This window comes from Gracilinanus agilis, chromosome 1 (assembly GCF_016433145.1).
Source record: "Gracilinanus agilis isolate LMUSP501 chromosome 1, AgileGrace, whole genome shotgun sequence".
NCBI lineage: Eukaryota > Metazoa > Chordata > Mammalia > Didelphimorphia > Didelphidae > Gracilinanus > Gracilinanus agilis.
Genome location: NC_058130.1, coordinates 564,550,172 through 564,572,989, shown reverse-complemented (window position 1 = coordinate 564,572,989; position 22,818 = coordinate 564,550,172). Strand labels below are relative to the sequence as shown.

The following is a 22,818-nucleotide window of genomic DNA, read 5'->3' as shown; positions in this document are numbered from 1 at the left end:
GTTTGTTTGTTTGTTTATTTATTTATATGTTTGTTTTTAAACAACCCTTACTTTCCATCTTGGAGTCAATACTATGTATTGGCTCCAAGGCAGAAGAGTGGTAAGGGTTAGACAATGGGGGTCAAGTGACTTGCCCAGGGTCACATGTCTGGGAAGTGTCTGAAGCCAGATCCGAACCTTGGAACTCCTGTCTCTAGGCCTGACTCTCAATCCACTGAGCTACCCAGATGCCCCCTCCTATTCTATTTCAAACAAATGTCTCTTCTCACACTCCTTCCATCTCCCTGAAGTAATAGAAACCCATCTCTACTCTGAAGACACTGCGTCTCCCTTAGCAATTCTCTTTCCTAGTAGATATGCCTTCTCTTATTCCCCTGACACACTACTACTTCTGTTCCTTCCACCCTCCTCCCTCTCCATTTCATCTTCACTGATTGTCCCCTTTTTCCATAAAACTTGCACCCTCTACATATACCAACCAATCCAGATCCTGGTTGCTGATATCTATTTGCTCCTTTGCCACTCTCTCTATTCTCAAGAACTTTAGCATCTGGCTTACATATTTTCTTTCTACTTCAAACTCTGATTTTACACTATGAAAGGAATTCTGGGGTACATAGTTCAAAAGGTACAAAATTCTCTAATTATACAAAGGAAATAAAGAATCATTCAGGAAAGAATGTCTTCCATTTTCATGTCTCCTTGCTTTCCAGGTCATCAATCTCAATTTTAATAGCCTCTATCTTTGTTTCATCTCAGTCCCATATAGGTGTGATCATATCCTTGATCTTGTTGTTACCTACAAGTTGTCTATCTCCAAAGACCGTAACTATGAAATATCTCTAAACATAACCGTTTATTTGTCCTCCTCTCCCTGTGCCTTAACTTTCCATAAAACTATTGGAACCACTAGTGAGTCTTCTCCCTAATTTCCTAGGCTATAACATCCCTCCCACCTAACCCATTCTTTCCTTATGTTTCTCTTGTCAAAATCTTGGCCATTTGGTTTATTAATTTAACTTTACACAGCCACCAACCTGTGAATTTCTTGTCCCACTTTCCTGTCAGTGCTCATACCACACACCAAACCCCAAATTTGGATCACTAACTCCAATCACTTTCTTTGATCCTGAGTAGAAAATAAATCAGAATGCAGAAATACTCGAAATAGCAATAGTCCAGGTGAGAGATGGCAAGAGAGCCTGAACTAGTAATGTAGCACGTCAATGCTTTATTTAGGCTAAATGGAGTGGCAAAGAGTGCTTGAAGCTCTTCATTTGAATCCTGCCTCAGACATTTACTTCTTATGTAATTGTATAAGTCACCTACCCTCTCTCTGTGTCAGTTTCTTTAACTATAAAAGTAGAGATAATAATAGCACCTAATTCAAAGGGTTATTGAGAGTAAATAGTGAGATATCATATAGAAAGTGCTCAAATAAATGCTAGTTACTTTAGTCTTTCCTGAATGATTCTTTATTTCCTTTGTATAATTAGAGAATTTTGTACCTTTTGAACTATGTACCCCAGAATTCCTTTCATCTCCCAGCATCCTTTTCCCTGAACCCCCACGTTTGTGTGGTCACGTTTTGTTTATAAGTTCTGCAACTCCGCCCCTGACTCCCACTCTTCTCTCACAACTGGGGCTGGATTAGCTAGCTTTTTTACTTTAGTTATTATTAATAAACTTTATAAAATATAATACTTAATTATTGTATATTAATTTTAATCTTTACACTTTCTGCACAGCCTCTGTTCCAAACCTTCTCTTCTTTAAGTCATCTGCACCAGTGGTGTTATCTTCAAAAAGAAATGGTTCCCTGCAGGGTACATATTTGACATAGGAAATCACAAATTAACATTACCAATGTCGTTGCAAAGTTTTATTTATTTCACTAAACATTTCCTAATTACATTTTAGCCTGGTTCCAATAGCATGCAGTGTTTTTTTTTAGTCAGGGAGTATGAAACCGCTAATATTACACTATTAAATATCTTTTCTCTTCTAGGAGGTCTTTGATTCATAGTATATTGAAAAAATTGAGGCAAATATCTATTATTTCACAAACTAATTCATTATTACAGCTTTAGACATTCATGTTATTTTCCATATATGAATGGAATAAACTCCCTTTTCTCATCAATTTTGTACTTCAAATAGCCTCAGCATCACTTCCTGTCTCCTTTGCCACATTTTCAAAGGACAAGGCAGACCCTGCAACTACCACCACTAATCCTTGATCCAATCTCCTGCTGACTTATCCAAGAACTTGTCCCTTAAATCATTCTCATGCTTTCCCTACTTTTCAAACTTTCCCTGCTTTCTTTCTGCCTTCAAACATGGTCAGATTTCCCTTGTCCTTGAAAAACCTTCACTTAGCCTTATTATCCCCTCAAAATAGCCTCCAGTTCCTCTGCTGGTGAAAAACACTGCCTATACTTTAGCCTACATTTTCTTACCTCCCACTTCATTACCAATTTTTTGCAATTGGCTTTTAGTCCTATAAGCCAATATACATTTATCTTTCCAAAAGTATAATGATTAATCCAGTAGCGTATGCTATCAAATGATTCTCAGATCTTTAAACTGGCCCTAGCCTCTCTCCAGAGCTCTAGGCAACTATTGAACATCATGAATTGGATGTCCTATAGGCATCTCAAATTCAACATGAAATAATTTCCTTCCCCCAAATCCTCACCTCCTTTAAATGTGCCCGTTACTATTAAAGGTACTTTCATACTTTGTCACCAAGGTTCATTATTTCAGTGTCATACTTGATTCCTTAGTCTCATTCACTTTACCTATCCAAATCCATTAATCCATATCCTGTTCTCTTTGTATATATATCCCAGAGTTTTATTTTGAGTCTTCTCTTTTCTCTTTAAACTTTCTCCTGCTGATTTTATCAAATCCTTATATATTCAGTTATAATCTTATGCAGGTCTCAAGTTCTACATCTACAAAAATGATATATAATACAACTCTAATTGTGTATAAGGTCATAAACTTAACATGTCCAAAACAGAACTTATTAATTTTCTCCTTCACTTCACCGTTCCTTCCAAATTGCTTATTGCTGTCAAAGGCATTACCATTCTTTTAGTCATTTTAGGTATATAACTTAGGAATCTTCAACTCTATATTCTAATTTATTTCTCATCTACAATCAATTAGGAAGACTTTTTTATTCTCTCTCCCCAACATCTGTCCTCTTCTTTCTACTCCAACTTGGAGAGGTGAGCCTAAGGATGTCCCTGTCCAAGAACCCCTTTCTTCCTCTATGCAATCAGTCAAAAAGTATTTAAGTGCTTGCTCTGTGCTGAGGCTATGCTAAGTATTGGGAATACAATGAAAGAAGAGAAAAACAAATCTAATCAAACAAAAAATGATTACTACCTTCAAATAGTTAAAAATCAAAAAGTGTGTGTGTGTGTGTGTGTGTGTGTGTGTGTGTGTGTGTGTGTGCACGCACACAGAAAAGTCTCTGCACAATATAGGATTTCAGTTGAGCCTTGAAAGGAGTTAGGGAAACCAAAAAATGGAAATTTAGTAGGAAGAGCATTCCAGATTTGGAGGACAGTAAGTGAAAAGTTACAGGAAGGTTAAACTGTGTTTGTATATGAAGAACAGCAAGTCAATCTGTATAACTAGACCTTAATGCATGGAAAGGAATAAAGTATATGGAAACAAGAAAGGTTGGAAGGGAAACTGGTGGTTATTCATAAACCTGAGGTTTAAAAATTCACACCTTAGAGCACATGATTCTTCTCTCCAAGGCTGCCACTTGGATAAGAACACGTGTACATGTCTACCACTTTCTCTTCAGGGCTAGTTTTACACACTTAAGAATATAGGGGCTTTCTTCTAGGGAAGTGTAGGTAAAAGGATATAGTCATTCTCTTTCTCTCTCTCTCTATCTCTCCCTCTCTCTTTCTGTCTCTCTCATATGCACCACTAAACTCTTGTAGGATATACGATCTTGAGGTAGTTTTAGAAAGATTAAGGATTTGGGGGAAGAAAGTCCCCCTGGAGTCCAGGCTTACTCTTAATTCTGTTGTCTTCTAATCTCAAAAAGAACTAAAATGCCAAGTTTGCAAGTGTACTTCTGTATTTTTTTTTAATAGCTTTGATATCTAGAGATGGGGGTCTGTCCCAGAATAGTCTAAACTAACCATTAGATCCCTAGTCACTGAAATTTAACCTTCATGAAGACCCTAAGGCCATGTGCATGCTGTCTATCTGGAAATGTTATGCTGCTAGGGTCCAAACAAAGGCTAGCAACATTCTAAGCTCATCAAATCAATCCAGGAACTCTTCCTACCCTACATATCTTAGATTCTTAGTTTCCTTTGTTATTTGCTATCTATTCATTAATTTTATAAGCTACTGGAAACTAGTGAATTCAAAACAACTGTTTGGCTTTGTGAATGGATTTTTCACTTCACAATTGGTTTTACTATCACAAAGAATCATCTATTTTTAATCTAATTTTAGAAAATGTAATTTCATTTTTTCTCCATTATGCTAATGTCCTTCAATCTATATTATTTGGACCCTACCCTACAAACAAAGGGTGAAAACGACTAACTATTTTTGATTAAAATTTAAAATTGTATAGCAAATGTACTTTAAAATGTCATTATTTTTAACCAACAATTTTAGAACATATAAATGTTAGAATTTCAAAAGACTTCAGACTTCATCTAGTCCAAACTACTTATTATATATCTGAAAATTCTGAAGTTCACCAAGGTTAACTGGATGATACAAGATCATATTATGAAATAAGAGACCCCTTAAGTCAGAACTTTAATAGTTACATATGCTTTTTTTTTTATCCTTAACTTTTGTTTTAGAATCAAAACTGAGTATTATTTCCAAGGCAGAAGAGTGGTAAGGGCTAGGCAACTGGGGCTAAGTAACTTTACTAGGGTGACATAGCTAAGAAGTGTCTGAGGCCAGATATGAACCCAGGACCTTCTGTCTCTAAGTCTGGCTCTTTATACATTAAACCAGTGGTTTCCAAACTTTTTTGGCCTACCACCCCCTTTCCAGAAAACATATTACTTAGCCCCCTGGAAATTAATTTTTTAAAATTTTAATAGCAATTAATAGGAAAGATAAATGCACCTGTGGTCATCACCACTCCCCTAGATCGCTGCAGCGCCCACCAGGGGCCAGTGGCACCCACTTTGGGAATCACTGCATTAAGACACCTAGCTGCCCCAGTTATTTATGCCTTTCAGAATACAAGAAATATTAGGTATAAGGATTATTTTTTAGGATATGGTTTTCATTCAAAAATAGAAACATTATGTCATGGAAATAGAATAGTTCAAATAAGATCAATAGTATAAAGCAGTGATGGGCAAACTTTTTAAAGAGGGGGCCAAAGGAAAGGAAATGCATTGTATTGTATCCTACTCACTGTATTTGTAAGATTAGGAATAATGTCCTGTGACTGGACAGAACATTTCAGGGGGCCACATCTGGCCTGCTGGCTGTAGTTTGCCCATCACTGGTATAAAGCATAAACTAAAAATTTCCACGTATTTTAAAATTTAATTCCACTTAAATTTAAATTTCAGAAAAAACAAAAGAAAACAAAACATTCCACTACTCTGGAAGTTGCACCACAGTGAGTGATAATATGTTTGTGCGTGTGTCTATGAATATATATGTATGTATGTATATATACATATACATTTATAACATGCATATGTAAATAAATACATAGGAATAAATCACATTTTATTATTTGGTTAGTACATAATATAAAAAGTTATATATGTTAATAGTATATCTCTAAACTTCTGAGGTTATTATAAGCAAATTTTGTTATGTCTCTCAAATCATATCCTTGATATTATTATTAGAGGGAATCTTTTAAATTGGAGACATAGAGCTACATACATGGCCCCTGTGATTTCTGTTCTCTCAATTTCTAATAGCACTTACAAACCCTTCTCTCACATTTATTATAGCTCCCTTCCTCCCTCTCCCTTTTATCATAATTCTGTCACTAGGACAGCAATATCTTGAGGTTAGGATCTATTTTTTTAAACCATCTTTGTCTTCTTGGTCCTAGTCAAAGAACATTCATATTTATATGTTCTTCACAAATACTTTGAAATGGGGGTTGGAGGGTAATCTGATTTGCTCAGTGGATTGAGAGCCAGGCCTAGGGACTAGAGGTCCTTATTTCAAATAATGGCCTCACACACTTCCTAGCTGTGTGACCCTGGGAAAGTCATTTAACCCAAGTTGCCTACTCCTTACCACTCTTCTGCCTTGGAACCAATACGCAGTATTGATTCTAAGACAGAAGATAAGGGTTTTAAAAAAATACTTTGAACTGAATAGCTCTGGATGATATGTTAATATTCATTTGTATTGAATTTTTAATTTTGTCTGCTTTTGTACAGTGTGTGCAGTATGTTTCAAATTAACAAAATTATGTGTGTTTTACTCAGTTCTATGATAAGCATTTTCAAATATGGTAATTGAGCATATAAGAATAACATACTGGTGAGTCCTTTTAGAAGTTGACATTATCCAATAATGTCTAATTAGATTAATATCCAATCCATTGTCCAATCCAAAAGAGAAAAGCAAAGAACCTCAAAGATTATGTTTGTGTTGTTATGAAATCCCAACTTCCAAAAGTACAGTTTTGTCACAAGAAAAATTTTAAAACTCTTAGAAATGTCTTCCATGTTCAATTGGAAAGAGAAGATAAAAAGGGTTAAAAACTAGATAAAGTCTGAGAAAGTTTCATTCTGACAGTAGGGCATTTAAGAACTGCATAGTTTTCAATTATCTTAATTACTTCAGAATTATAGAGTAGGATTATAGATTTGACTAGAGAATGAAATGGAGGAATCAGTTGCACAAAATTCAAGGTTCCAATGAAATGAAAAACACTAATACTGAAATAGTTATCAAAATATTAAAAACAAGCACAAAGTTCACAGACTCCAGGTAAAGAACTGATTTTGCACATTCAATTAGTGGACATGAAAAAGGACAAAACCTACTCTTCAATGGGAGACTTCTTTCATAGCTATATACTGTAATCTCAAAAAAAAAAAAACTGCAACAAAAGATTACCTTCTGAATAGTAATGATTCCTTCCTGTGTATCTTTGTCAACAGAAATTTTGAAAACTCCCAGGCCATCACCATCCACAATCTTGTATTCCATTTCTGCGTTTGGTCCCACATCAGCATCAGCAGCTTTTATTCGTGCCACCACTGATGCCACAGGCAATGACTCTGGGACATTGTATTGGTAAGACCCTACAAAATTCAAAACAAGTACTGAAAACAATGTATTCCATTATCAGGAGGCACATATTATTCCCCTTTCTTAGCTGATATCAAACTAACCTTTACAAACAGCAACAATAAAAACATCAAAACTATTAGTCTATGATGACTTTTTCAATTTCAGTATAAGTTGATGAAGCATTATGAACTGGTAGTTTTAAGGAGCTTTAAGAAATCTGATAGCTAAGATTATATAATGGAAACCAAATTACTGTGTGAAAACATAAATGGATGGCCTGTGCATTGAAAGTTAGGAGACAAAATATTCTAATTAGCATTTATGGTTAAATGAAATGCAATATATTTTATTTTTTGAAGAAATAACATATAGTGATATGAGAAATGGAAATAAATTTTATTCTTATTTTTAAGGCAATGGATGTAATTAATTAAATGATTAAAATGATAAGGGATAATCTCATGAAATAACATTGTTTTCTATTTATTTCTATTTAGGTTTTCCGTGATAAAAAATATTTGAAATGTCATTTAATTCTGACAAAGAGAAAGAATCGAAGGAAGATCACTATATTAACTTTTTTTTTTTTTAAATAAAGTTTTTGGCTTAGGTTGATAATCAAACTGACCTTCCTTTAAAACTCTTTCTTTTGTAAAATGTATTGCCATTCGCCCTTTTTTTTTCTTTTCTCATTTTAAATTTGCTTCTGACATCCTATTCCAGTTCCATTTAGAGACAGAATTATAGCTCACAAAGGGTCTTTTTCCTACTGCCATCTCTCTCTTGGGTAGTACAAAGTATACTGTTTTTTTGAAAGATGGTGTGGAGCAGGAGGGAAGGAATGGGGAAAGAGGGAAAGAAGTAGAGAGAGTAAGCTAACTGAGAAGAATAAATCATCTATTATATGGAATCTTGGGATTTGCAACTTGCTAAAAAGTATTTCCTCAGTCTTTTATAGTGCTAATATGAGCTTCAATTTCCTGAGTGATCAATTTCAAAATTCTAATTGTTTACTTAGCAAAGTCACAAAGGTCATGGAAAGAGCTCTAAATTATAAAATCAATAAAAGAAAATAAACCAAATAAAAAAATCTTGCTTTACTTGGCTTTAATAAATAACGAAGCACCCATTAGGCAGAAGATTCATATTACCATGGTCAAACATAACAATGGAAACTAGACAAGTACTAAATGTCAACCCTTGCTATTGTAGCCTTGAAGGGAAAAAAGAAGCACTTACGTCTATAACAGGAACCAAGACTGTGAAATCATTTTTTTTATATCAACATGTAAAAGACACCAAAATAAGATCATTAAAGGTTAAGTTATGGGTTTCCTTTTCCCAACACTGCTAATTGGTGTTGTGGTATTTATAAATATTTTGTGATACTATAGTAGAGAATTTGACTTTATCTTAATGAACATTTTTTTTGAGGAGGAGCAGAAAAAAAAGCAGAAAAGGAATTATATGAAGGATTGGTGACACAGGAGACAAGGCTGAGGCTGGCAGGTTCTGTAAAATGAGCTTTTTTCTTTCTCTTTTTGACATGATTAGCTTTGAAGAACTATTTGAGTTTAAACTTATTCCTCCCTTTCTTTGGGATAACATTACAAAAAGGGACACCAAAATGAGTAAGATGGCCATCTCTACCATCTATCTATCTATCTATCTATCTATCTATCTATCTATCTATCTATCTATCTATCTATCTATCTATTTCCCTTTCTTTAGTTACAAAGTAAGTAAATTGAAGGCACACATTTTCTGGGGTTTAGATTAATTTCTTTTGACACACAATATGCAAGAAAAATATGGCAGACGCTAAAAGGATATACTAAAGTGTCCATGAATAGGTAAATAAATGTTTGAAATATATGGCTTCTTAAAAACTATGCCAATGAAGTATAAGCTCTAGTGGATCAAATCAAGCTGGAAGGTTTTGAATATAAACTCAGATGCAGACAATGTTTTTGAGACATAGAACTTTCCTAGTTAACTTTAAAAAAAGCTCATCAATAGAAGTTTAGCTCCTCCCCTAACCCTGCCCTGCACAGAATCCTATTAAACCAGTGGTTAAAAAAAAAAAAAAAAAAAAAACAACTTGTACTCTGTAGCAGGTACTAGCTTATATGTCCCAAATTTGCCTCTCTAACAAAATTAAAACAAAAGAAAATTTCTTAAGTTTTTTAATAGTTTAAAATTCTAATTATATGATTACCTAGACTGTCATATAAAACTTACATCCACCATTAACCTGAGGTTAAATATGCATATTACTGATAAAAGCACAATTTCAAATGAAGTTAGTAATGATTTTAGTGACATTAAAAGCATGGAGGGCATTAATGTACTTCTTTCAGATATCCTATTGCACATTTAGGTTATTTTAAAACAAAATTGTTGATGCAAAGATACTGGAGTTGTATGGCTTAGTAAAGTATCTTACTTCTCGGAAAGCGGGGTGGATTATCGTTGACATCAGTAAGTGTGACTGTGACAGACGTTGTCCCTGATAGTCCTCCATTTTGCCCAACCATATCCTTTGCTTGAATTACAAGCAAATACTGGTCTTTAGCCTCTCTATCCATGTTGGGAAGGGCGGTCTTGATGACACCTGGAAAATTTCAAACCCCAGTAAAATAAATTCAAATAATTGCATTTGTAACTAATAGCATTTGAACACAAAAACTAAGTCCTCCTTGTTCCACTTTAAAAAAAATCCTAATTAAGAGCAATGGAATATTATGATATTTAATTTCACAATCTTTATATGCTTGGCACATAGTACAGTGCACAGACATTATAAACACTTAAAAAAAGCTTGTTTGGTTGATTGGTTTCATTTTACAACAACCCTTTACAGTAGCTTCTAGAGGTTGTATTCCTCCCATTTTTCAGGTCAGGAAAACTAGGACTCAGATAAGTCATTTTATTTTCTTGTAGTTTCATAAGAGTTAGAATTTGAACTCAGTTCTTCATGATTGCAAATCCAATACTGACTATGAAAAGAACTACATGAATATGTGCAAGTTAGTAAGACTAATTTGCCTTCCCTATTTAGAATTTGGAGACAAAAGGTTAAATATCAATTGTGCTGAAAATTGACATTCTCAATACATAAACCTGTAATATTTGTAACATAGATCAGAGAAGCTTACAAAATTTGTTTTAGGAATTTACATTGATGGTACTCTGTTGCAGTGAAATGGCATTTTGGTATCCATATTCATTGAATTATGTGTTCTTTCACACTATTACCTATTTTGATTGAATACCACTGGACAACAAATTACCTTGAGTAGGATACTAACTAAAAGTTAACTTTAATGGCTATTGTGTATCATATCAAATGATAGAATATTTGCTTACTATTCCTTGAGAAAGAAATTAAATTAACAACTAGAAAAATATATCTAACATTGATTTCTAAGTTAGACCTGAAATGATTCAGTAATAATTATATTATTTTAAGCATTCATCTCTTTGTCATCTCTGTCAATATGGGAAATAAGCACTATCTTGGCCTTCCAGTTAGTAATCTTATCTTAATCCAACAGGTACATGGTTAAAAGCTAGCTGATTGCAATAATTTTCCATCCTTCCGATTCAACTACAGGAGCCAAAAGTAAGTATCATTGCTCTGAGCATCTCGAGCTTTTTCAGTTATTCACAGATAGAAAAGCTAGTTACTTTAAATGAAGAACAGTATTTTCTTCACAGCATAAAATGTGTTATGGCATATTTGAAATATACATTACAGCAAAATATCTGCTATAAAAGCTATACCTATTATCTATGCTGCCTTCTTGGAAGGAGGTTTCTAGTGAGAATTTTTTTTCCAGTGGATTTTATATAAGTGTACATGTTGTACTTATCAAATATTCATATAAGACAAAGCTAAGAGGAGTAGAAGACATGGTGGGAGACAGTTTTAAGATAAAAAAAAATCTTGATGGTCTATAACAGTGGTTCCCAAACGTTTTTGGCCTACTGCCCCCTTTCCAGAAAAAATATTACTTAGCCCCCTGGAAATTAATTTTTTAAAAATTTTAATAGCAATTAATAGGAAAGATAAATGCACCTGTGGCCATCATCACTCCCCTGGATTGCTACAGCACCCACCAGGGGGCAGTAGCACCCACTTTGGGAATCACTGGTCTATAACAATGTGCAGGCTGGATCTACTACAGATGTTATAATATTGATGAATGTACATTTCTATAGTTGGGTCCAAAAAAATCAAAACTGCAACATGGTAAAGGATGGCTATACAACAATTTTGTGTGAGAAAGAGGTGAATTTTGGAAAGAGCAAAGACAGAAAACAAAATAATGAATGGGATTACATGCTAATTTGAGGGGCATAATGTGCAGAATATAGGAAATGCTAATAGTCTGCCATGCTTAGACCGCATATGCAAGATTATGTTGTTATGGAAAATACTTTTTATTTAGGAAGAACATTGATAAGCTGTAGAACTGTCAAGAGAAAGTAAGAAAAGTACTTTAGGCTCTTTCATATAAAAGTCCCCTGAAGAAACTGGGGATTTTAGCCTAGAGAAGAAAAGGGGTCATGATAGCTGTCATAGCATATATGAGGGACTGTCAGGTAAAAAATGATCACTGCCATCCTTGGTCACAAAAGCAAGAACAAGTAGCAATGAATAAAAATTGCAGAGAGGGAGATCTAGGTTCAATATAAAGAAACCTTCCTAATAACTAAAGTTATTTAAAAGTAGAATAAGTTATCACCCCTTCACTGTAAGTTTTCCCATTGAGTATGGATGATTGCTTATTGAGATGTCACAGAGGGCATAGTTTGACTAGATGTCTCCCCAGAGGAGGGCCATTGCAACTCAGAGATCCTAAATTCTGTGATCATGGCATAACTTGGAATGGCTGATAGAGCATTGTATACTTAGGGAGCCTTCAACAAATGGTGAATGAATAATAGGTAGAGTCTATTCTCTTGCTTCATATGTCAGTGATCATTGTTCATTGCTGCAAGGAACTCTTGGGGAGTAGGGGTAGAAAGGGAAAGGCTTTTATTAATTTAAGAAATATACTGATTATTTCCTCCTCATTTCTGGTCTGATAATAGAGCATTCTGAGTAACCTGATCCTTATTTTTTGTGAATACCATATTTTGTGGCACATCTGTAGGGAAAAAATGAGCCACCTGAATTTTGAAAATTAACTACTCAGTTAAGGAAACATAAAATGGAACAAGATAAAAAATCATTATCAGAACATTTCTACTTTTATATTTAAATAAAATATTCATTGACACTATAGGGTTTTTTCCTGAAAATTATTTGAATCATACATAGCGACTATAAAGATCTTCACAATCTAGATGACAATGAAATGACAGCTCTGATATGAGTAAGGGCTTAAGGCATCAATCACTTATTCTAAAACAATCTGCAATTCTATGCCTTTGCTAAAAATCATTGAAATAGAGGGGCAATGTGAGTAACACTACAGTTAGATCCATTCAGGCATCTGAACACTTTATAACTTAGCTTTGAAAACAATGCAGGCAAAATATTCAAGAACAAACAGCAACACAAATGTTTGGTTCTGTTGATAAGTATCATTCCCCTACCAAAAAAAAAGCCTTCCTAAAATCATGACTATTCTATGAATATTTTATATTTGGTATTCATACAGCTGCTAGCACTGATTTCCAGAGGAATATGGATTGCCGTCTTCAGTACACATTGTCACCAAAGGAAGAAATATAAATACTCTGAATAAAGGATAGGGGCTTTGGGACCTATGTCTTTTCATCTCCTATTTGTGGAATACTAAGCAGCTGTTTTATTTATTTTCACTTTCTAAATATTACATATTCTTAGGCTAGAACATTTGGTTAGTGGAAAGATTCGTTATGTAGACAACTGAATTTATTAAAACAACAAACTACGAAATTAGAGAGATTTTCTACTCATCAAGTTTTAATTTTTAATTTCCATTCACTTTTCCTTCATCATCGTTCCCTTGTAAAGTAAAATTCCACGAGTGAGCCATCATCTTTGCAAGTTCGTTATTATGGAAAGAAAAGGCTATAGCTCTCAACTAATCAACAAAGTAAACAGCACAGTCAGCCTCCAAAGGTTTTGTTTAATGGTGCTCTCTCTGACAGGAGATAGAATTATTAGGATAGAATTATTTTTATGCAAGTTAAACACTTGAATGCAAACCTTTAATTTTCTCTCTAGAAGTGATGTAGCAAATCAACTCTTATTCTGAAGTAAAAGGCACCACCAAAAATTCAGGTGGTAACGTGAATATGTAAACACTCATCCTGTTTAATGTGTTTTTGACAAAGAAAAGGTTGTTGGCAGAAAATGATTATGTGACCAAATAAATTAAGCCACAACATATTTCTAGTCTGTGTTGCATACTTCCTTTTTTCTATTTGAGTATAAAAAAAGATGAAATTTACGAGTAAGGATTTATCAACTAGATAACTATATAATAAAACAGTTTAGTCACTGACATATGTCTGTGTGGTCCAAAATAAAGAGAAGTACAAGTGGCAGTTGACTTCCCTATGAAGTGATGAGGGTTAATTTCTTTTGATCACATCTCCCAAGGTATGTGGAGATCTTACTGGAATCAAAATTCCTTTTGAATCAATCGGTATGTGTAGAAGTCATCTAGAGGCAGAAGAATCTCTCTCTTAGTGTTAGAAAAGCATGTTGATGATGAAAGATGATTTGAGGATTCATGTTTTGGGGAATGGGGAAAAACAGAATTTTTTATTTTATAGCTCACTACATAATGAAACATTGACACAGCGATCAAGGACACAGCAGAGAAATATCTATAATCCATGTAATTAAGAAAAGCATACTAAATGAAAAATATAAACATTATCCCTTCTCATTAGTGGTTTATTATGTATGAACTGGATTTTCAGATATTCTAGATATTCTAGAAATAGGTAATTGCTATTGTATGATACAAGTGCATTTGGGGGACAAGTTTAGCAAAAAAGTTTCACAAGGTATGACAGGGATGAAAACCTCCGGAACATCTCTGAATACCAAGTTAAAGCAGTAATATGCAAAGGTCTTGGGGTTTTGGTTGGCATTATAGGTTCTCTCAACTGAATATTAATGCTCTATAACACTTTCTGTGAGCGCACCAACTAAAACAACCTTCCCTGAAAAGAAAAATGGTGCAATGCTCTGGAAACACATCTGTACACGTATAATTAAGTACCGGCTAATGTTGTGGGATGGGATGCAGGAAAGAAAGCTACTAAACTTTGAAGGAAGGTTTTTAAAGAGGCAGAGGAGTGAATTCCTACCCAAAGGGAAATGGACTGTGTGAAAGCACAAGGGCAAGGGAAAGAATCCTATAAGTGAGGGACAACAAGTGGGATAGTTTGCGTAGAATACAGAGAGCATGAAAGGGAAAAATGAGTAATAAGACTGGAAAAGTGAAATACAGACATTACAAGTGCCTTTAAATGCTCAACAAAGGAGTTAATATCTTGGACCAAGGCAATACATAGGCACTGGAGCTTTCTGAGCAGGACAGTGACACAGTGAGGCCCGAACATTAGGACTCTGACTTTGGTAACTCTATGGAGGATGCACTAAAGAGTGGAGAGGCTTGTGGGAAGGAAATCCAATAGGAAATCATTTGCAAGCTTGTGATCCTGTGACTAAACTACAGAAGACCAATATAAGAAATAAAGCAGGGGCAGCTGGGTAGCTCAGTGGAGTGAGAGTCAGGCCTAGAGACGGGAGGTCCTAGGTTCAAACCCGGCCTCAGCCACTTCCCAGCTGTGTGACCCTGGGCAAGTCACTTGACCCCCATTGCCCACCCTTACCACTCTTCCACCTATGAGACAATACACTAAAGTTAAAGGGTTTAAAAAAAAAAGAAAAAGAAATAAAGCAGAGGTAGAAATGTAAAGGCTTCACAACTGACTGGATAAAGGAAAAAAGTGAAGGGTTCTTCTGAATTTTTTATATGGGGGTTCATACTTTTCCCTCACAGAACAAATGTATTGCAAATCATGTTTCCTCAGTTCCATTTCTGAATGTCTTACTTTCCTTCAGTATTCTAAACTGCAGACTGAAAAGAGCCTAGATCAGGGGTTGGCAACGTATGGCTCTCGAGCCCTATCTGGCTCTTTTGAGGGCCAGATATGGCTCTTTCTGCAGGAGCCATAAAGTCAATTTTTTTTCAGGCGCTGTTACATGAGCACACTGTGAGCACTGTACGGCTCTCACGAAATTACATTTTAAAAAATGTGGAGTTTATGGCTCTCACGGCCAAAAAGGTTGCCAACCCCTGGCCTAGGGGAAGCTTCCTGCAGTGGCTCTGGGTCAGACTGCCTGATTCCTCTTTTCTGCTCCATCCTCTGGAGCTCTCCCCAGGAGCTCAGGACCTCCAAAACCAGGTCTGAGTTCTGAATTTTCTGCTGGTGCTGGTATGTATCTGATTTCATATATGCCAAGTTTTTGTTTTTTTTTAAATAAATATTTATTGGAATTAATTGAATTGAATTAAAGATATTTGGACTAATCCTGCTATACCAAAAGATACATATATGCTATATCTTTCTGATAAACCATATGAGAATTTGTTCACAGGTTTAAGAATTCAATAGTTAAGTATTAGCTATTGTTCTTTTACTTTAGCTAGATTAATGTCACTTATTTTCATGGCAATGTCTTTTCAGGCAGGATATTTTACATGTGCATCTGAACTTAAAGCCAAGAGGTTTAATTCATTCCTGACTGAATAACTAGAATGTTTACACAAATACAGCTTTAGTAGCAGTAGTAGTAGTAGTAGTAGTAGTAGTAGTAGTAGTAGTAGTAGTAGNTAGTAGCAGCAGTAGTAGTAGTAGTAGTAGTAGTAGTAGTAGTAGTAGTAGTAGTAGTAGTAGTAGTAGTAAATTTTAATCATATTTACTATGAATATTAATTCTCTATATAATTTTGCTGAGATATATTACACATGGTGTGTCATAAGTTAATATCACGGAAATACAACTCTAGAGTGTCTTTAGAGGACACATATAAAAGGTACATTTGACAGAGAGGCATGGATGGCTTTTTAGGAGGCATACCTAGATTAAGGAGAGGGTAGATTTATTAAGTATTTAGCCAGACCTGTGTATAGACTTAAACCGGTAAAGAAATTCTCAACAGCTACTCAACAACTTAAGTCTCAGAGAATTTCCTAAGGTACTAAGTCATTAAATGCTTGCAAAGGGGCACACAGCTGATACTTTACAATGAGACATAAACCCATGTTTGCCTGAAACTGAAGCCACTTCTGTAATCTGAGCCATAATGACCCCCATAATAGATAATTAGGTCGGTTGATTGACTGATCAATCCACTCACCTTTGTACCTCTGACTCTGGAACTGAACCAGAAGACAACTTCTCCATGCTCATTCTGTCTGGGCAGTTCCAGACCAGACCATCCAGGGCAGGCTTCTAATCCTATCCAATCATCCCCCGCTGATATATTCTTGCCATTTCCTTTGCCTCTGCACATATATGTTCCTTTATCCAACACTTTCCTCTTACTCCAAGAAACATGATCAACTTATTACTTCATGAAAGATTGTGTAGACAAGCTTTCTTAATGCCTCCCTTATCATCCCTGTGATTGCAGGAAAAGAGAACTTGCTTGGACCACTCTCCCATATTTATTGTCTTTCCCTAAAACAATGTAAGCTCCTGGAGGGGCAGAGCATGGCTTTTGTATTCATATTCCCAGTATTGGCACAGCACTTAGCACATAGTAAACACTCAATTAATATTTTTCATTCATCCATCAATTCATTAATTCATGAAGAAACATATCGACAACATTAATATATTTCTTTAAGGTTTACAGAGTATTTTATAGAAATCCTAATGACAGTTCTGTGGGATAAGTACCATTTTACACAGGAGGAAGCTGAGGCTCAAAAAGGTTAAATGATTTGTCCCTAGTTACACACATCGTCTCTAATAAAATATCATATGAGCTAAGTTGCATCCAATGTAGTTAACATGTTCACTTATGAATTCTCACAGAAGGCAAGAAGGAACAACTTAATAAATGATATCACTGAGTTACTGATGAAATCTTCATATCCCTAAAGATAATAGGGGTGTAGTTTCCTACCATAAAAAATCATAACACTTCCTCCCAGGAAAAGGTGTAATAAGGATCAAGTCAATCATTATTTCTTACTCATTAAAACATACAATAATCCTGTTTCAGACTTTCATCTCGGTTTAGCCTTAAGGTAGGAAAAAATATGAATAAACTGGCACTGAGTTAGATGATGTCTTATAAAATATTAATGAATATTAATTTACAAGTAAGTGAAAAAAATCCCCTCCATCATGAAAGGCAGAATGTATACTCCTTATCACCAAATTTTAGTATTGAACCTTAGTGACTCTCTAATGCACATCATACCAGAAAAGGGATCACTACCATCACACTGCTGTTAAGGAGTCATGCAGTTTCTCTTTAAAGACTGGCAAAGAGAAGACATATAAGGAAAGTGATTAGTCTCATTTTTGAATTGCTCTAATTGCTAGGAAGTTTTTACCGACCTCAAATTTAAATTTGTCTCTTTTGAACTTCTGTCTCTGTACCTGGTTCTGCCCTCTGGACTGAAGAGAACAAATCTAAAGCCCACTCCACTTGATAGCAATTCAAGTCCTTGAGCACAGTTCAAGAATCAGTTGAATGATCCTCATAGTCTTGATCTCAAGGTCCTTTGCTCTCCTTTGGACACTCTCCAACTTTTAAATGTTCCTGTTAAAATATGGTACCAAGAACTAGACAGAACACTTCAAATGAGATCAGAGAAAGATGAAGTACAGTGTGACTATACTCCCTCTTCCTGGAGGAATATTGAGAACATTTTTTAAATTGGGGAATTTATAGAAGTACAATCATTGAGAATGTTCATGAAGGGAATGGAAGGATAATTTGCAATTTGTATTGGTAGAGGAAATCTCCACATCAGTGAGCTCACATATCAACTGGAGTATAGAAGTAGAATACCTGTTTTAGAACTGAGATCAGATAATGCACTAGGGTCCCATATTTCTTTTTTATTTAATGCTATATGTGCATTTTCCTTGGTTTGTTTGAATTCCCATGTGATTTTTGAACTAAATTCTTAAATACAAATATAGATATTCATATTTATATTCCTTTAATGGGTGGATGAAGAAAACTATAACAACCTAGAGAGCTACTAAGAATTGGTGAATCTTGATGGTCAAGAATTCTCAAATCTAGGAAAGTGTCCAAAACTTTTGTTTTTCTAATGTATATCACCAATACAAAATAAGATATTTCTACAATTTCTAATGTATGCCAATGAATAGATAGAATAGATGGAGATGAAGACACTTGGCCAAGAGAAGATGAAACATGGTGGGAGCTGAGGGAGAAGATAGTAGTGTTTAAGTATTTTATAGGCTATCACATAGAAAAGAGATTTGACTTGTTCTGCTTGTCCGTAGAGGGGGAAAAAAAAGGAGGAATGGGCATATGTTGTAAAGAGGAAGATTTTTATTTGCTGTAAGGGAAAACTTCCTAACTATTAATGTTATGCAACAGTGAACCGGATTACTTTAGGAGGTGATAAATCCACCTCATTAAAGATTTTCAAGCAATGGCTGAATGACTACAGTACTTTGCTGGGAATATTGTTCCTGTCTCCTTATGAGGTGAATTAAATATATGTGAGGTTCCTTTCCAATCCTGAAATTTGGTCTATTTCTGTCTGTGAATTTGTGACCTGGGAAAAGAAGCAAAATTAAAAAAAAATGTTCTTCCATTATGTTTCTAAAAAACATTTATAAATTAAATTCTGTATTAGTTTTATGTAAAAAACTAATCATATCCAATTAAGAACTCTAGACACTGTACTATTTACTTCCTTTGTTTGTTTTTGTTTTTTAAAACTAGGTCTCCTTATCTTGCTCCTTTTAGAAGTACAATGACTACTTATAGGCATGATTCCATCAATTAGCCTATTTGTTTTGCTCTGTTTCCTTTCTGGCCTGCTTTTCTCCTTTCTAGGAACTATGATCACCATATTTGTGCCATACTCAGTGGGCACACTTGATAGAACCACCAAACTAAAATGATCCACCAGTCTTGGTCTCCAGGTAACTATTTCCTACAGTTCTTAAAGAACAGAAGTTTATCCTTAAGAATAAATAACTTTCTGGAACGATTTAGAGCAGGGGTCTGTAACGTATGGCTCTCGAGCCATATCTGGTTCTTTTGAGGGCCAGATATGGCTCTTTCTGCAAGAGCCATGAAGTCAATTTTTTTTTCAGGCGCTGTTACAGGAGTGCACACTGTGAGCACTGTACGGCTCTCACGAAATTACATTTAAAAAATGTGGCATTTATGGCTCTCACAGCCAAAAAGTTTGCCAACCCCTGATTTAGGGGAAGATAAGCTATGACCATGGGGATAGGCTTTTGAATGTTTCATCAAATGTTACAGAACTATCATTCAAATGCTTTGTCATAATTATTGAATGTCAAAATAAGAACATGAATTTTTACATATAATTCATTTTTATTGTTTATAGATGAAGAAACTGAAGCAGAAAGAAAAATAGTTTCCATCTGGACACTCAGGTTGTGAGCAATAATCCCACAAATGTAATTTGTAGTATCTTGTGATGTCACCATCCTACTATGTCCTTGAAAGACAAGTATTACTAACATGGAAATGATAACTTGATCCTGTTTTTATAGAATCCTCATATAATTTATTTTCAGGTGAGATTCCCCACCCCCATGTCATCATTCTTTCTTTCTTCATTTGAAACCTTTAGGTTTTGAAGTATAGGAAATAATGTTATTTCTCACAAGGATAAGATCCAGATTGACAGCATGTAAGAATGATGAACAGAAAATGAATTCACAGCTTTTTGGCTCCTTTGGGATTTCCAACTTTCAGTCTGCATTGGGGGAAAAAGTATAGTTTCTTAATTTTTTTTCCCTTTCTGCCAGACATGCATTCTCCAAGGTGTGAATTACCAAAACAGCGTAAGGCTGAATGAATGAATTTTACATGCACTAAAGCCAGGAGAAACCTAAATCTCAATGGTCACATGGGTTTCAAAACTTCAACGACGTTCTTCCTTTCTGAACTTCCCACAGGCCCTTTCTCCCAACACTCTGGTATTACCATTTATTAGCTCACAGGTTCAAAGGTGGAAGGAGGTTTGGAAGTCTTCAAGTCCAATCCATTAATTTTACAAATGAGGAGACTTAGAGCTGTAAGTTTAAGCACTTTGCCCAAGGTTTCCCAGCTAGTAAATGACTAAGTCAGAATTTGCACTTGGGCTCTGTGACTTTATGTCCAACATTTTTCCCATCATATTTCACCCACTTTACTCCTATGACTAAAAAAACAAAGATGATATGTAAATGGTAACTGCCAAAATATTATAGGATAATGTTCTTTCTCTAGTGGACTAAAGAATTTAAGGCAATCATATACTGCCTTAGTAAAGTAATGTTGGAAAGCTATTGCAAAACATAAGATTGCCATTATTACCAGCTGCAAAACTATAAAAACCTTATAATTTTTACATGTTATTTGGTGACTAGTTATGCAATTCTAGGGAGTGAAATTTCTTGATGAAACTGTCAGAAACTTTTCAATGTCATGCTGTGCTAAAAAGGAGTGATATATGGGGAAACTGTGGGTGTTTAGATTTAGGTACCTTTCATCTATCATTAAATAGATCACCAACATGCTCTTTACATTCACATCATTCACATTATAAATCTACTTTTTTTCCCACTACCTTTAGTTTCATTTATCTAACATTGGTCCATCATGTCATTCCCTTCATATGATTCACAATTATAAGTGCTGAATACATAATCAAGAACTCAATATTGTCTAAGTGAAAATCTCAAGACACCTGAATTCAGTGAACTGGTAAACTGAGAATTGAAAACAACTCAACTTTTCAAGCAAGCTAACACAAATGTTTAAAAAACTACTTTAAACTATATGTGTAATTTCCTACAGAGATAAAGCAAGGTAATTAATCACAGTGCCTATTTCATAAAGGACAAAAGTGAGTTCAAAGAAAGCAAGAAGGTTGTTCACAATCATATGTAATAGATTTGTTTTGGTGAGAACCAGACAATGGAGCTTTTTCTAGTCTACTATGGAGATAGAGGGCTCGGAAAAGTTTAAACATTTAATTAATTTCCATACTAATGAAGAAAAAAAGTGGAAAAATAAAAAATATATAACTCATGGAAATTGTATAAGTCCAAATGGACAGAAAATAATAACCAATCTGAATAACAAATATTTCTAGCCCCTCAGCTAATGATCTGCACTACTTCTAGTCAACTGACACTAATTCTTAATGTGGCACTAATATTAAGAGTTTTTCTCTCTCCTTAAATTTTCTTAGAGCAATTTTTCTGGATTTCACCTTTGCATGGCATAATGAAAATGGAGTGAGATTTGCAGTTAGATGACCTAGATTTTTAATCAGCTCTGTCACTTAGAACTTGTGTTACCTTTTAGACCCGATTTAAGTTATTTGGGATTCATTTTCCTTATCTGTAAAATGAGATAGTTGGACCAGGTGATTTCTAAGTCAAGGATTGTTAACCTTTTCTTTTATCAGAAAAACTATAGAAATTTTGGGAAAGCCTATAAACTAGTTCCCAAATGTTTTAAAATACGAAAAATGATATATTGATTTTTAGTTTTCCATATATATGAATATATTTAGATTTTTTAAATTTAAATAAAATTTTATAACAAATAACTAATATGTATGTATATGTGTATTAAATTAGTTGACAGATCGTAGATCACGAAACCTTTCAATCTAGAGTATCATAGATTTAAATGTCTGATCCTGTGATTCTTCCATAACAGTCTATTTTCTACTATACGCATTTGTAGACATATGGATTCTTCTGCCAACCCTACCCTATCTCTGCCAATAGAATGTAAACTCCTTGAAAGAGGTGAATATTGTATACAGAGTACCTACTACTTCTTTATATTTAGATAGTGTTTAATAAATGTTGGCTATTTCAATGGGATTTGTTGGATTTGATAGAACTGAATTCCCTCCCCCACACAAAAAAAAATCAAACACAAAAATTATCTAGAGAACTATGGAGTTTAATTTGGAATAGAATTAACCTATAATTCCAAAATGGTTTAAAATGCATTATTGTTTATTTATAGGTGATGCTGGGAGTGATACTATTCAAAAAATTTGCTTTCTTAATTGCTCTGATGAGACTAATACCATATATATCTGAGAAGGATAACAATTTCTGGTAGGGAAGCATGCAACAGAAAAATGGGAGGCAGAAGGTGGTGATCTAACATAAAGTACAACTTGAATTACTAAGTAAATTCCTTTATGGAATCAACACAGTTAATCAGATAATCAAGATTCCATAGCATATATAAGAAGAAGCAACTGAAGTCACCTTTAGTGATTCCCGCAAATTGTAATA

The 22,818-nt window shown here is 34.6% G+C and overlaps 1 protein-coding gene across 1 annotated transcript in view; it reads right to left on the bottom strand.

Moving 5' to 3' along the window:
* The window catches only part of CDH7 (cadherin 7), a 190,879-nt gene that overhangs the window by 78,423 nt on the left and 89,638 nt on the right, over positions 1 to 22,818 (bottom strand). The window contains exons 5-6 of the mRNA XM_044658087.1: positions 9,734 to 9,901; positions 7,111 to 7,298 (exon numbers count right to left, since the gene is read on the bottom strand). Of these exons, the coding sequence (XP_044514022.1) occupies positions 7,111 to 7,298; positions 9,734 to 9,901 (356 nt within the window). The remainder of the gene's footprint in view (positions 1 to 7,110; positions 7,299 to 9,733; positions 9,902 to 22,818) is intronic.